This window comes from Suncus etruscus, chromosome 6 (assembly GCF_024139225.1).
Source record: "Suncus etruscus isolate mSunEtr1 chromosome 6, mSunEtr1.pri.cur, whole genome shotgun sequence".
NCBI classification, from domain to species: domain Eukaryota; kingdom Metazoa; phylum Chordata; class Mammalia; order Eulipotyphla; family Soricidae; genus Suncus; species Suncus etruscus.
The window spans coordinates 89,239,049-89,255,807 of record NC_064853.1 but is presented as its reverse complement, the minus strand read 5'-3'; the positions used below and the strand labels follow the sequence as shown (position 1 = coordinate 89,255,807).

Below are 16,759 nucleotides of genomic sequence, written 5' to 3'. Positions count from 1 at the left end.
GCACAAAGACCATCTTAGGAAAAAAAAAAAGCCATAATTTATTGATCCTAAATGACCATAACTAGATAATCACCTAAAATAGTAGTCCTAAATAAAAATACAGGACACTTTTTTTTTTAATCACACCTAGTCATGCTCAAGGCTGACTCCTGGCTCTGCATTCAGGAATTCGCCCTCGCAGTTCTAGAGGGATGATATGGGACACCAGGGACTGAACCAGGGTTAGATGCATGTGAGGTAAGTGCCCTACCTACTGTTTTGGGTTTTTTTGTTTGGTTGGTTGTTTTGTTGTTGTTATTGTTGTTTTGCAATCATAGCAATGAAGAGACAAAGAGAAAAAGAGCCTAAGAATGGAGTTTTTCAATTGATAACTTCATCATCAATTGAAAGAGAGCTGCAAGAGGGGCTCATACAGGGGACCATGAAGGAGCCCCAGTTACTAGCAATTTATTTCTGTGGTTAGTACAGTTTTCAAGTTTCCTAAAAACACTAATATTTCTATGGCTCTGTCTCCCTTCTCATCTAGGTAGTAAGTTGGTCTGGGTCCCCCATTCTGTTTTGAATCAGAATTTATGATTTAGGGCTCATTCATCTTTGCCTACTTCCCAGTGGGGTTACTCAGAGGACCAGTGCCTGACTGTCTTCCTAGTTACCATTCAGCTAAGTTTATGTTTCTAATTTTCCCACTATTAAAACAATACACCAACATAAGGCATTTCTTAAGCCAACAGAGTGCATGGAGAGCAGATGAAACTGTAATTTAACCCTTCCACATATGCATGAGGAAGCCAAGGCTCAGAGAAGCTAAGTAAATAATTCTGGACGAGATAACACCACGATAAAAGACAGAGCCAAGATTCCAACCAGGAATGATTTTCTCAGATACTAATATTTCCTTCTCCTGATGCAGAAGATAAGCTGGTCACCAGAGCACTGATTGGTTGCTCACTCACACTTGATGACAAAAATAATTCTTCCCCAGGAGAGAGAGAGAGAGAAAGTGAGACACACACACACACACACACACACACACACACACACACACACACACACACACACCCTTTTCATGAACTCTCAAAGATAAACGTGACAGACCAATAACTTGTACAACACAGAGAAAAAATTTAAAGATACATACGGTCTATCAATTGGTTCATCAAGCGATCTGAAAATTAAGGAATAGGGTAGAAAATGAGACTAAACATGGTAAATAGTTTTGGAGAAAGAAAAAGCATCAGTTCAAGAACCTCCTTAACTTCTCCACTCTTGGACACGCCCCCACTGTTATTGGCCCCTCTTGTCCCCAAACAGACCACCCCATCCTGCACAACATACTTCTAACAGAATGAGCAGAGATAACACCAGACTTCTAGCATTCAGATGTCTGATCAACATCTTAATGAGTTATATTTTCTTCCCTGTGCTTCTGAGAACTTGTATAACTATAAACTAAAGATTCTGTTATAAATATAAGAGAGTGTCAGTGCAATGCTGATAAATCATCTTGTATTTCTCTGTTGCTCATACCAAGCTCCTCCTCTAATTTTTTTAATGAGCTATCTATATACCCCATCCACCAGAATAGGTTTCCCACAACCAGCTGCTTTCTCTACTCCTTTACCCTATAGTTTAGCATTAGTATAGTTTATGCGAAGGCATAATGCAACACTGATGTCTATCTTTCTCAACCTGAATTTTTTTTTTTTTTGGTTTTTGGGCCACACCTGGTAATGCTCAGGGGTTACTCCTGGCTATGTGCTCAGAAGTTGCTCCTGGCTTGGGGGACCATATGGGATACCAGGGGATCGAACCGCAGTCCGTCCAAGGCTAGCACAGGCAAGGCAGGCACCTTACCTTTAGCGCCACCGCCCGGCCCCTCTCAACCTGAATTTATGTATCCTTCCTTGCACCTGAATATGCACACCTAGAAGGTCATTCCTCCATCAGAGACCATATGGCTACCCTCATGGGCCCAGGATATGTCAGGGAGACACAGGTGAAAATCATAAAAATAAAGATCCACAACATGAGTCTAGGGGCCTAACCAGCAGGATGGAGTTGGGGGAGGGATATAGCATGGAAATAAAGTCAAAGGGGAGACCACAGTGGAAGATCTACGAACCTATAATACTCACTGTTCAAGTGATGGAAGCCTTTGGCTGAGAGGCCCCGCATGTCCTATCACTGTTGGTAACTAATCTGCCTGACTCACTTTAAGTAGGAATGTGACCATAACAAGTAGAGCAAAGAAAGTCAGAAGAATCTAATTTCATTCAAATGATTAAGCTTTGAACCTACCAAGGTAAGGCAATTATATTTTGTAGGTTTTTTTTTTATTTTAATGTCCTTTTCCCTTAAAAAGTAAGCATTTGGGTTGACGTGATAACATAGTAGGTAGGGTGCTTGTCTTGAACAATGCCAACCAGATTCAATCCCCAGCACCCTGTATGGTCCTTCGAGGCCTGCCAGTAGTGAACCCTAGCATGGAATCAGTAGTAAGCCCTGAGCTTCAGTGGATGCAGACTCCCCACCAAAAAAATGATTTAAGTATTCTCTACAAATCAGCTATTAATATAAGATGAAATCTTGTCTTTTGCTACAACATAAATGATAATAGAGAGGACTGCATAAGCAAAATAAATCAGAAGGAGAAAAATCAAAGACCAGATGGTCTTACTCATAGGTAAAATATAAAGAAACAAAGCCAGGGAAGAGACTATGTCCAGTGCAAATAGACTTAGACCCTGACCACAGAGATTACCACAGGGACAGAAAACTGGGAGGAAGAGTCCATGAGTCAGTGGAGAAATGTTATGCATCTCCATGGAGGGAGGATGTGATGTGGAAAGCCCATGCCCCTTAACATATACCAATGCTATGCCCCTTAAAACAAATCAACATTACAATCTTGCAAACAAATATTTTCTCAGTAAAAAGTAAAGGCATTAAAATTTGACTGTGATCATGAACATACTTTAAGAAATCTTAACAAGGACAAGTTTGGTGTTTGCAATAAAGTAAAATTCCAAGTTCACTTCTGTTTGAAACAGTGAGAACATTGGGGAGGTGAGATGTGGGCAAGATTTTTAAAAACCAGCACGTTGATGCATTTCCCCTTCTGGTTGTCCAAAGATACTCTCCAGAATGACAGCTCCCTCGGGCTAAGCGCCTACTGAAAATACACTCTTTTGCTCTTCCCTCCAGGTCCATTGGGGGCAGGGAGGAAGCAACAGTAGGAGGGAGAGAAGCAGCAAAAGTCAAAGCAAATGAACCTAAGAACTTTCTGGAGATTTGCTGCCCTCTGCAGGAATTTCACATGTCAATTTCCATTATCTGCCATGTGTCTCTCTGGGCTTCCTCCCAAGGAAAGCTTAGGTCCCAGGACAGCCAGGCCTCCTGTCTTTGTGTATCTATAGTAACCTACAATACAGATAGGCAATTGGCGGGGGCCAGAGCAATAGTACAGCAAGTAGGGCTCTTTCCTCGCACATGGCTGACCCAAGTTCAATTCCCAGCATCCTTCCTGACCCCCTTCCCCGAGCCCACCAGGAGTGATTTGAGTGCAGAGCTAGGAACAACCCCTGAGTATCACTGGATATAGGCCTTCCCCAAAATGACAAAACAAAAAAGGTAAACAGTAAAAGAATGTCAGCAGAAAAGTGATTTCCAATAAGAAAAGGTGTGTGGAGGGGTGCTAAGACCACTACTTTGGCAGAAAATGGTACCTTTTGAGTCATCAGGAATGAGTATCGGGGGACTGATATCTGGGAGTTCCTCCTCTCCTGGTTGTAACCCCCTGGCTCGAAGATGGCTGATATCAAGTAGGTCTGGCATATCAACAGAAACATCTGCAAAATGAGAGAGATTATATTCCCCAGACTCTCCCAAATGTCACCATCACCTCTTAAAATCAGTGCCGCTTTACTCTAAGGTGTTTGCATCAAAGCAGTCTAAGGGATGCTTTTCAGCTTCCTGGAGTAAATCCCTGGATGCTGGACTCATGCATAGGCACGGAAGATATCTAAATGGAGAACTGGAGATGACATGAGAGAGTGGCAGGATTTCACATGGTACAAGAACAAGTGAAGTCAAACCAGGGCTGACAATTAGATTTCAAAGGTCATTTGTGGGTCAGGCATTTTCTGTGATACATTTTCAACATTGGCAACCAGCTCTAATTTTTAACCAGAAATTTTAATTAAATACTGACTTTGCACTTATTTTGAAAAACAAAAAAGTAAAACATGTTCTCATAGGTTACCAACTACCTGAGGTGAAAGTTCTGTGCCTCTAATTCTGTTTTCAAGATGTCTCACACCCATCCTTTCCCCCTACCCCTCAAATAAATCTCTTGATTCATTTGGCAAAAAAAGGTTTATCTATTTTGTGTTTTTATCGTAAAAGGGAAAGCCTATGAAGACCAGCAGAGCTGGCAACACATTCCTTATTCCTAGCCTTGTTCTTTCATTTCCATCACAACCTGTCCTACTTCAAAATTGGTGATGGTGATCCCTTGTTTATGCCTTTTTTCAGATGGCAGTGGTGAATGTGGTATTGTACTTAAGGAAACAAACACTGATGTTTTAAAGACATTAGCCAAATCTGGAGTTTTGGGAACTATATTTTTTTAACTTAATTCAGTTACTGTGCTGATTTATTCAGGCAGAAACCATCAATCTAATAACCTGAGATTTAGCATTATACCTATTTAAATCTGATCATCATAAAAAAGATTCATATTTGGTGTGGAAAATGTGTGCTGGGCCAGAAAACTGAACCTGAGCATGCCAACTATGATGCTAGCCACACAAATTCTATGATGATGGTATACATATTTTGCTTGCTGGAGTCCCAGGTTCATTCTCTAGCACCACATAGTCTCCTGAGTTTCATGAGGTGTGGCAAAATAATAATAATAATAATAATAATAATAATAATAATAACCCAAAGCCACCTTAATCTGAGGGTATAAAAAAATGTGTTACTAACAAGAATATAATTGTGGAGTTGTAATGATACCTCAAAGGGCTGGAGTACACACCTGGCCTGCACTAAGCCCTAGCTCAAACCTGAACACTAGTGACCCATAACTATCTCCCAGAGTGGTTCTGATAGCCTTGGGACCTCTAGCCCTGATCATTGTGGCATGTTTAAATTCAGCAAGTTTATGGTATGTGATCTGAATTTGTGTTCCTTCAATATCCTTAGAACATGAAGTTTTCACTCAGGTGAAGGAGAAGAAAAAAAAAATAGTGAATGATGTCGGAAACAGGGGCAGAGGAAGGTCAACACTGGTGGTGGGAATTGCCCTAATTCACTGTCACTATGTATCTTAAATATAACTGTGAAAGACTTGTAATTCAATTTGGTCTCATTAAAAATTATTTAAAAAGTAAAGTGATGAGCATCCTGCCATGCCTTGCCCACAAGGTTCTCCCAACCAACAAAAGCAATGACTTGCTACAGAATCCATCTCAGTCCACAGAAAAGCACAAGATCACAAAATCTTGTAAGCCTGAGAACTGGAGGCTTCTGGGAAACTATGCCTGCCAACTTCCCATTCTCTTTTTGACTTGTCCTTCAAATGGACAGGAAGTGCTTCATTTACCAATGATAAGAATCAAGTGGTTTATTGTCTTTTTCTTTTCTTTATTTTCAGGGTCTGGGGGTGGAGCATTAAGCAAACAAACAAATAAATAAACTTTAAAATACTGGCTAATAGTCTGAGGGGCTTATGAGCCTATAGAGAGTAAAGCTGTGTCTCCTTCCATGCCTTTGAAGGCAGTCTAGCAACTTGAAGTCAACATAGAGGATGGGGAATATGTTCTTACATCTTATCCAGAAAATGAACCTCTAGGTAAAGGACCTTTAAGATTAGTAACAAAGCCCAATTCAGCCAAAGTCACATCTCTTTTTGAACTATGCCACTGACTGTATTCACTTATTATTCATAAAGTTTGCATGACTTAAAGATTATTAGTCATGCCAGCTAGCAAAAGAAGTGCTAGTGGGTCTCTTCAATTACTTCATCTCTGAGTGAGGTGAGGTCTGTCCCTGCAGCAGCATAAACCTGTCTTGGGAACTTCTGAGAAATAGAATCAGACTCCATCCATATCAGCTGCCTGGCCCCCTTGTAAGTTCTGTAGCTATTAAAGAGTAGGAAATACTGTTTGCTAGAACATGGTCATTTCAGAACCCATTACTAGAGGGGTGAGGAAAACATATGGCAATTTTTACTATTTCAGGGCAAAAGTGGAGGATGGTGGATGAATTGAGCCTATTTTTGGCAGCCAATCATATGGCGTCTTTCATGGGCCCTGTTGTTTAACTGGCTAATTTGACACTTAAGCAAAACTATGCAAAAAAAAGGGGGGGGAGGGTAGATCAATAGTACTGTGGGTAGGGTTCTTTCCTTATATGTATCTGACCCAGGTTTGATCCTCAGCACCCCATATGATCCCTCAAGCACTGCCAAGAGTAATTCCTGTGCAAAGAGTCGGGAGTATGCCCTGAGCATCACTGGGTGTGTCCCAAAAACAAAAACAAAACAAAACAAACAAAAAAAACATGCAAAAGATACCTACCAAATTTTTTTGGGACCCAGTCAAGACCAAAAGTGAACTTCTTTATCTGCACTACCAAGTATTCAGGGAATGAGGCAAAGCGAGATGTTCTGGGAAACATAAAGGAAGTAGATCAATGAAACACGGCAATCAGAACAATGAACACAGGTCATTGAATTACAAGCTTTGTCTGAGGCATACCTGGCAGTTTCAAAGGCTGGACTGAGGGGAAGAAAAAGTGAACAGGATAGACACCTACTCACCCACTCCTGCTCATTCCCCCACCTGGCTTTTCTACCAGAAGAAACAATCATAGGCAAAAGAATGCTGTCTCTTGAGGGGCCCACTGCAATACTGTTACTTCTACTTTGACATTTTATAGTTCTGAAAAGCATTTCAACCAAAAAAAGTGACTTTCCCTAAAACCCTTACTAGAAGTTAACACATGAAATGTCAAGTGTGTTTACTTGTCTGTGAGATATAAAAGACTCCCCCAAACTATCCTGATATTCTTTCAGAGAATCACACAGTTTGCAAAAAAGATGATTTATTGGAATGTTGGCTGATGCTGAAGACTAGATATGCTAAAGCAGGGGTCTCAAACTCGCGACCCGCGGGCCGTTTGCGGCCCTCTGTACAACATTCTGTGGCCCGCGACCGACCTTCAAATTCGCGATTATTCACTTACCGAATAATCGCAATAAAAATCGCATTAGTAAGAAAAAAATCGCATTAAACATTCGCATACCCCGAGCAGTTCCGTTCGGGGTATGCAAATGTTTAATGCGATTTTTTGCGATCTTTTTCTTACTAATGCGATTCTTTATTGCAAATATTCGGTAAGCGAATAATCGCGAATACTTTGCGCCTAGCGCAGACGTCATTTCCGCTGCTCCTGCCCACTGTCCCTTTTTTTTTTTTTTTTTTTTTTGTGAAATCCCTTATGTGGCCCTGCCTCACCCCGACTTTGCCTCCTGCGGACCCCAGGTAAATTGAGTTTGATACTAAAGCCTCATACACTAATACACTGAATAAATAAAATACTACTAGTTCTAAAATCTAAATTCACATGGTTCCTAAAATTATGAAGTGAATAAAAATATTCAAAACAATCCATTAAAGATCAGTGACCTGAATTTCCTTTCTAACATTGAGAAAGGCTGAACTACCTGCACCGGGATTTGACCATTTTAGGTACAAATGATTCAGCTTATACACCAGACTCATGTCAAGGTTGCAGTTGATACTGTGTATGGATAAACTTGTCTAGAACACTCATTTCTTGGGTTGATTTTATTTTTTGGTGGTTTTCTTGTTTCGTTTTGTATTTTTGGTTTCTGGTTTTTGGGCCAGACTCGGTGACACTCAGGGGTTACTCCTGGCTGTGTGCTCAGAAATCGCTCATTGCTTTGGGGACCATTTGGGATGCCAGGGATCGAACCAAAGCCTATCCTGGGTTGACCGCGTGCATGGCAAACTCCCTACCATTGCGGTATCACTCTGGTCCCTATAACACCCATTTCTTTTTTTTTTTCTCTTTTTTTTATTCCCCCTAACCACCCCCCCACACACACACCTGTATCAGAAGGAGTGTCTCTGCTACTTTCTTCTTTCCTAAAATTTAACACTTAATCTTCCCAGTTGGGTGCTAGCTTTCTTTATTATCCTTGTTTATTGGGAGAGAACTGTTAGTGTTGGTCCAGACCCAGTGATGTGCAAAGCTTACTTATTTCTCTGTGTTCAGGAATCACAACTGGCAGTACGTAAGTGACCATATGTAGTGGTGAGGATTTAACTGGGTCCAGCTGCATGGAAGGCAACTGCCCTAACTCCTGGAATGTATTTTTACTCCCATTTACCTTTGTAGAATAAATAATTGATTTAGTTTGTGCTTACCATAAAGTCTTCCTGGGGAGAAAAGAAATCAAGGAGCAAAGGGGTCTTTGCATGTCAAGGTTTGGTTCCTCTCATGTCTCATTCATAATATGACTAAAAATACAGACTATAATAAAAATCCCATAATCTCTACAACTAGAATTTAGTTATTGATTAATTTAGTTTAGTGATTAATTTTCTATTTTGGTGCAAAAGTTTTATTCTATCTTTGGTCCAATGCTCCAAAAGCTTACTAGTAGAATATAACACCCATTTCTAATCAAGTTTCAGTGATGGTATAGAAGGTGTATATGAATATATTGTGAAGGTCACGCACAGCTGCTCTCAGAATTTATTCCTGTCTCTTTGCTTAGGGGAGGTCACTCCTAGCAGTACTAGGCAGGGTACCATATTCTGAGCCAGGGATTATGCCAGGGTTGGTTGTGAACTAAGCAAGTGCCTTACTCCCTGTACTACCTCTCCAGCCCCGTTGGTATATTTCTAAAAGAAAATTAGTTACAGCCAAATACTAGATCTGCCTTTTACAAAGGCAAGATTCTACACCACCCTCAAATTCCACTTTTCAAATTTAGATTTTTAATTCCTCAGAGAAGGCAGCTTCAAAAAACAAAAGCGAGTCACTGCTGCCGCCTAGTGAAGAAGAGAACTCACTAGACCAGGAAATGAGCTCTGGGCCAGAAACAAAAGATGAGGTCTTAGATAAGTGATTTTACTCACTTTAAATCTGCCCCCAAACACAGCTCTTTTCCTGAGAGATTGTCTCACATCTACAAAACGAACTTATCAGAAACAAACCCACTCAGCACTCTAGAACTTACTGTGTGCACCTCTGGAATTAGAGTGATTATTTTACAATGAAAGAGCTAACATGTATGAGACCTTGGACTCTAAATAGGTCTGTTACTGACTTCCTGGCAACTGATTTAACTATTCTATACCTCAAATTTCCCATCTTACATTTCATAAGGAATGTCAAGGGGTATGGGTAATAACCTAAAAGATTTCTTCAAAAGCAAGAGCCTAAATCCTAACGAATACTCTGGCTCACTCTTTAGAAATAACATTATCTGTAATTAGGTTTCCTGATCCTTGGCTGAGCAGTAATCAGCAAATATGTCTCAATTTCACTAAAACTAATGAATGTCACCTGATATTTTTAGTTAATTTGACAAAAAAAGGTCATCTCTCTGACATCTCCTCCTTAACATATTAGCATAAATATGAAAAATAGGAAACCAGAGAAATGACACTGCAGACAGAGTGATTTTCTTGCACACAGCAGACCAGGATTTGTTCCCTGTCACACCATATGATCAACTGAGCACTGCTAGAAGTGATCCTTGAGCACAAAGTCAGGAGCAAGCCCAGGTTTGGCCCAGAAACAGAACTATAAATACACACACACACACACACACACACACACACACACACACACACACACACACACATATACTGTAATACCAGAGTATGTATGGGCATGAAAAGACAATATGGCTGCAAAGGGGAATAAGTGTATAACTTGAAACATCACAAGAGATAGAATAGGGTGCAATGCTCTGAATATGATAGAACCCAGTTCAGTCCCTCGCACAGATAGTCCCCCTAACACTAGACAACTGATCAGGGCTTCCTGGTGGTCACATTCACTGGCACCACACTGCATCTTCAGAACCTTGTACTGAATTGCCAGTTGTGTGAGATTTGTTCAGAGGATCCCTGGCTAAAAGGTCCAGCAACTGGGCAATGCTTGGGAGACCCCCCCAAAATTTATTTTTCTTTTTGGGTAAGAATTCATGATTGTGGTAAGGGTGAGGGGTGAATCTTTGGAACATTGGTAGAGGGTAGGAGGCACCCTGGTGGTGGGTGTGGTATTGGGACAATGTATATATGAAATTATCATTATTAATATAACACAGTATAACAGTATATGTAATATATCATTAATAACATATTATTATAATAACATTATTATATTGTATACCACACCCCCTGGTGGTGGGCGTGCTATTGGAACAATGTATATATGAAATTATCATTAATAATATAATACAGTATGACACAGTAGATCTACACATTATACAGTAGGTTTACACATTTTTATTGTAAACTCAATAGAAATGGGTAGAAATTGGAACAATAGCACAGCGATAGGGCATTTGCCTTGCATGCAGCTACCCAGAACAGACCTAGCTTTGATTACTGACATCCCATATGGTCCTCTGAGCCTGTCAGGATCAAATTAAAAATAAAATTGAGAAAGTATTTAAAGAATATTTAAATATTTAAAATAAATAAATATTTGCTAAATATTTGAATATTCAGCTTTAGGGTTCAAAAGCTCAAAATGACCTCAAGATGGGTCACAGATGTATTAACTACCCAATATATATTTTTCTGACTAATCTTACCATTAATACTTCATACTCATTGTTTATAAATTTGAAACATCATGTTGTTAATTAGCCAAATCCAGCAGAGTTATAAAAGATTAACTGCTTATCCTTTTATGTTTTAAAATGTTCTTGAATTTTCAAGGGATACTGATTGCCCTGAAAATTCAAAAACAGAGAGTTGTATATTTTTGATAAAACCATAAGAATTGAAATTATTCAAAAGTATCTAATAGACACAAAAAAGGCTATCTTTTATTAGAACTAAATTAAGACATATATAGAGCACTTTGAATTATACCTCACAACATTATTATCTGATCTATTAACAAGCTATCATCATTTCTGAAAATATATTAGTTGATATAATCAGTTCACTAATTACAATTAAAAGTATTTTGAGATAAATATGTATGTATATGTATATGTATATATCCAGTATTAATTTGTTTTGTTTTGTTTTGTGTGGGTCACACCTGGCAGCGCTCAGGGGTTACTCCTGGCTCTATGCTCAGAAATCGCCCCTGGCAGGCACAGGGAACCATATGGGATTCCGGGATTTGAATCACCATCCTTCTGCATGAAAGGCAAATGCCTTACCTCCATGCTATCTCTCCAGCCCCATATCCAGTATTAATTTTTAATATACTTAAATGCCTAAGAATACAGACATATGTAAAAGATAGAGAAATAGAATAAATGTGTCAACTATTGACTATCAAGGATTAGAGAAAGCAAAAACTCCACTCCAGAATTTCCACTAGTGCTATTAGCACCCCCACAATTAAATAGTTTGTTGAGTTCCCAGAGAAAATCAGCAAGTGTCTGAGATGCAGAAGGACAAAAGAGACACCGGAAAGTAGACAAAAGAGAAAGTTGGCCAGAGACTGTCCAAAGATAATAATTCACTGCTGCAAGTGAAAGATGGGTCTCTTCCAAGTGAGAGGAAGGCTCCTACCTACCAAACCAGAGACTGTCACATTCTGCATCTCCCTCATTTGAGAAAACTCCTCTAGGATACAGACGGAGAGGTGAAGAGCACTCTCAAAAGAATCCACTATGTCAGAGTAGTAGCTCAGTGGGTAGGGCATTTGCTTTGCAAGCGGCCATCCCAGGTTCAATCCCTGGTATCCCACATGGTCCCCTGAGCACTGCCAGGAGTTCTTCCTGAGCACAGAGCCAGAAGTAACCCCTGAGCACTGCTGGATGTGGCCCAAAAACAAACAAAAAAGAATCCTCTGCCACCTGTCCCAGACCGTGGGAATTTTCTAGGCCTCTGAATCTCTAATCACATTCAGTTCCCTTATGGAATCAGAAAAGAATAAATGACAAATGTCTGAAGCCTATTTTTAATAATGGAAAAGGGAATGGAAAAAATTCAATCAAAATATCGTATACCTAAAATGTACACAAATTATATGTCAATTATATCTCAATAAGGCTGGAGGAAATAATTTTTTTTTAATTCTAGAGATCAGGAGATAGCTTAGCAGTGCGGGTGCATGTCTAAAATGCACCTGACCTGGATCCAATTCCTGGTGCAATACGCAACCCTTGGGATTGCTGGGTCTGAACTGCACAGAATCCACTGGTCTGTGCATTGAATTGCTGGCCTTGTTGGCAGAGAATCACCGGTGGGGTTTCCAGATTTCCTGAACATCTCTTAGTAGGGTCCTATACACACACACACACACACACACACACACACACACACACACACAATTTCCATCAGAAAACCTGTGTGCAAAGTGCTAATTGTCCAAAGAAGTCTCCAAGTTTCCCTGAAGTGAATCTCACCTGCTCACCCACTCACCCACCCTAAAACTGTGACATCTGGGATGAAAATATCACTTGCAATGATGGCTGAACTGATCAATATCATTCATCTCATACAGATACATTGTTTTCCCCAAATATGGCTTTCTGTTCATTTTTGAAAAATGTTATTTTTGTTTTCTAATTTTTAAACATATGAATTAATAATCTAAAACAGGAGAAAACCTGAAGGATAGATGCCACAGAAATAAATGACATCTATTTGCCACTTGATGTGGGTGTAAAATAAATATATAAAGGTAAAAGCCAACAGGAGCCCATCCATCCTTTTCCTGTCACATCAATTAGAGCTCAAACGTCAGCTTAGAAATAAAGTGGCCACAGAACATCTAAAACGAGCAAGATTCCCCAGCTCTCCCTTCCTTTGACACCACTCTGAGGATTTTTTCCCCAATTATCTTAAGTGTATCGGTCAGAACTTGACTATATTAAATCAATGCAAGTGTCAAGTGGATAAAAAAATATTTGATGCCCCTGACAGTTGGCTGACAATGCAGAAATAAAACACCTCCTGCCTATGTTCCCAATTGCAGTGCTCAGGAAACTTTATTCTCCTCATAAGAACACAGTCAGTGAAAACCGTATCTTGAGTTACCAAATTAAAATCTACCACAATGAAGTTATATACTGTAGGTTGTCATGACCAGTTTTACCATTAAGTTAAAAACAAACTTTTGCCAAATTTGTTGGGGAGGGGGGTGGGAGCTTTTTCTTAGCTACACTCATTAGCTCCCTCCCAATGTCAACCTCTCACAAAGGATAAAATACAATCTGCCTTCCAAAACGTAAATGATTAAAAGGCATTGATGAGGCCGGAGTGAAAGCACAGTGGTAGGGCGTTTGCCTTGCACAATGACTAGGTTCAACCCCCATTATCTCATATGGCTCCCGGAGCCTACCAGGAACGATTTCTGATTACAGAACCAGTAGTAACCCCTGAGGGCTGCTGGGTGTGGCCCCAAAACCAAAAATAAAGAAATAAAAGGCATTGATGTAGGCCTGTGTGCTGGGGATGTCTCACTCAAATAAAGGCTTCTGTGAACTATGACTCCTTCACACCTCACATGAAAAGCATACACAGAACATTGCTACCCCTTCTCCTGGACCCCGTCACACCCCACTTCTCCAGGTCACCACACCACACACAGGTACACTTACTTGACACCTGCTGACTTGGCTTGGAGGGCACTGCTCCAGAAATCATCCACATTATCTGGTTCTGAAAAGGCTTGAAGGCAGGCACTAAAGGGGATCTTGGCACGAACCAGCTCGGGAAGGGGTCTCCTGTTTGCTTCTGCTTCCCTTCTCGTCAACTCATAAGCAATCAGTTCATCTGTGTGGAAAAAAAAATAACCACAAGATTCACTTTCTTCTCGCTCTCACTCTCCTCTCTCTCATCTCTCTTCTCACCTGTCTCTCTCTTTTCTTCTCTCTTCTCTCTCTTCCTTTCTCTCTCCCTCTCCTCTCTCTCTCTATCTATTCCCCCACAACAGCACTCTGGGGTGACTCATGGAATGCCAGGATAGACCCTGGGTTAGCTGTATGCAAGGCAAATGTCCTAACCACAGTGTTATCGCTCTCAGGATTCACTTTCTTGGAATGCAACTCCCCTTCTTTGGACCTTCTTTCCAGAAGGCTGTTAGCTGTGTGAAAAGAGCTGACTGACCGTCCCAAAGGATGTTCTTGAGGGAGTGTGGTGTGAGCAGGACACGTTCTTGTTAGCCTGTACCACTCTGCAACCATAGGTGCAGGCTGTGAACTCGAGCCTCATGAACAGTGCTGGAATCCAGCATCTCATCTTGCAGAAGTCCAGATGTCATTTTTCTGGTGTCACCCTCCCACACTAAGCCCTCACAACAGAGATCCACCAGTTTGTGCCTGACCTGAGGGCTCACTACTTCAAAAAGAAGAACTAAAACAGCAACTTAACGCCCCCCCACCCCCGAGCTCCCACTCCCAGCTCTAGGAACCCACAGGAGAGTGTCAGGGGGTGTCCTAAAATGTTGTCAAGAGACCAAATTGTACCAGTCTGCAGATATGGAAAATTAAACCTCTATGATTTTTTTAATTTTTAAATTAATTTAGTTAAAGAAAATGCATGACATAGTTGACATAACTGATAATAATACATTTGTTTTAGGAAGACCAAAAGCAACATGTAAATCCCTATTATTTTTTTGTCCCCCAATTCACAATACAGACCAGGCAAAAGGCCTTGGTTGAGGTGTATATTGGGTGCATTTACTGTACCTCCTCTTTCTATACAGTCAGTGTAAAGAACACAGCCTGTGGTAAGAATTTTCTTTTCTTTTCTTTTTTTTTTATTTTTTTAACATTATATATATGTATATATATACATATATATATGTAATCCTTCACCAGTGTAACATTCCCATGACCAATATCCCAAGTGTCCTTCCAAGTGCAGTCACAGAAATAATTACACTGAGAACTATCATAACAAAATGTGACTGAATGAGGGAAGTAGAAAATCCCTATGATTTTAAATGGTTATAAAATCTAAATAAAGAAGCCAGGAAATTAGAAAGCAGCAGCCCTAAGTTACCAACAGAAAAGGCAGCTGTAGAATTATGTAACACATTGTCTCACTGGATTCCATGAGCAATGATGGAGCACAGTGGGCCTGGCAGGAAGAAAACCAACCATTGAAGCATGAGCCCCTAATGTACATGCAGCCAGGCTGCTCAGCTGAGGCTCTGCAAACCCTCTTCCATCAGAATACCAGCGTGGAAGGCCTGTCTGTGCTCACCCTGCTCAAGTGAGCAAGTTCCTGGGAAAAATTAATTCAGTACTGTGAACATCCCCAGAGGCAAACTGCTCCTGGAAACTGCTGTAAAACTGGACCTTTCTGGGAAATCCGTATGTGTTACAGAACAAAACAAAACAGAAAAAAATTTTAATCTATTTTTGGGCACATTTATGCACCTTTGTGTTTTCTTTATCTTCTTTTTTGTTATGGGGTCCATACTCTATAGAGCTCTGGAGCCACGAAGGCAACATCTGACAATGCTGAGAGTGAGAGAGGTCAGGACATGCGCTTCCAGGGATCAAATTCAGGGCCTTGAGGGCAGGAGAGATTGTGCAGGATAAGGCATTTGCTTGCATGTGGCCAGAGATCCCCAGCACCACATATGGTCCCCAATTCCTGATCATAAATCAATAAGTTGCATATAGTTATGTATGGCCCAAAACCAAAAAAAAAATTTGAATTAAAAAATAAACTTAAGGGGCCGGGCGGTGGCGCTGGAGGTAAGGTGCCTGCCTTGCCTGCGCTAGCCTAGGACGGACCGCGGTTCGATCCCCTGGCGTCCCATATGGTCCCCCAAGAAGCCAGGAGCAACTTCTGAGTGCATAGCCAGGAGTAACCCCTGAGCGTCACAGGGTGTGGCCCAAAAACCAAAAAAAATAAATAAATAAATAAACTTAAGGCATTAGGTAAGGAAAACATGTGTTCTACCACTTAAACCAATAGCTCCCAAAATCTTTGTGTTTTCTTCAAACATTTAAATAGGAGCCAGAGATATAGCCCAGTGGTAAGGCATTATTTGCCTTGCACTCAGCAGATCCAGGATGGACAGTGGTTCAAATCCTAGCATTCCATATGATCCCCCTTGCCTGTCAGGAGCTATTTCTGAGTGCAGAGCAAGGAGTAACTCCTGAACACCGCCAGGTATGAACCAAAACCCAAAACCAAAAAAAAAAAAAAAAAAAGACTATTTAAATATATTCCTTTTGGGGTTTGTTTTTGCTTTTTGTTTTTGAGTCAGGCCCAGCAATCCTCAGAGGTTACTCCTGAGGTGTGCTCAGTGGACAATACGGGATACAAGGGCTCTAGAATTGCTCCAGTCCCTTAAATATATTCTTAAAACTCATTTCCAGTGCAAGATCAGTTTATGCTATCCTTGTACCTGGGCTGCTGACAATAGCATCCCAGGAACCCATTTTTCAGAGACTAAATTATAAATCACATTTCTAGAAAAATAAATGTTGCAACCCATAAATAGTGAGTTAGAGAGGACTGCAGAACTAGCCGAAAAATGGAAGTCAGGTGGG

General features: G+C 40.6%; 1 protein-coding gene and 1 non-coding gene across 2 annotated transcripts in view; both read right to left on the bottom strand.

The window, feature by feature from the left end:
• The window catches only part of USP13 (ubiquitin specific peptidase 13), a 164,864-nt gene that overhangs the window by 33,719 nt on the left and 114,386 nt on the right, over nucleotides 1–16,759 (bottom strand). The window contains exons 13-16 of the mRNA XM_049775829.1: nucleotides 13,844–14,018; nucleotides 6,585–6,673; nucleotides 3,726–3,848; nucleotides 1,139–1,165 (exon numbers count right to left, since the gene is read on the bottom strand). Coding sequence (XP_049631786.1) covers nucleotides 1,139–1,165; nucleotides 3,726–3,848; nucleotides 6,585–6,673; nucleotides 13,844–14,018 — 414 coding nt within the window. The remainder of the gene's footprint in view (nucleotides 1–1,138; nucleotides 1,166–3,725; nucleotides 3,849–6,584; nucleotides 6,674–13,843; nucleotides 14,019–16,759) is intronic.
• LOC126012600 (small nucleolar RNA SNORA51) lies at nucleotides 14,861–14,986 on the bottom strand. Its single transcript, XR_007497052.1, has one exon. It is a non-coding gene; the product is annotated as a small nucleolar RNA SNORA51 (small nucleolar RNA).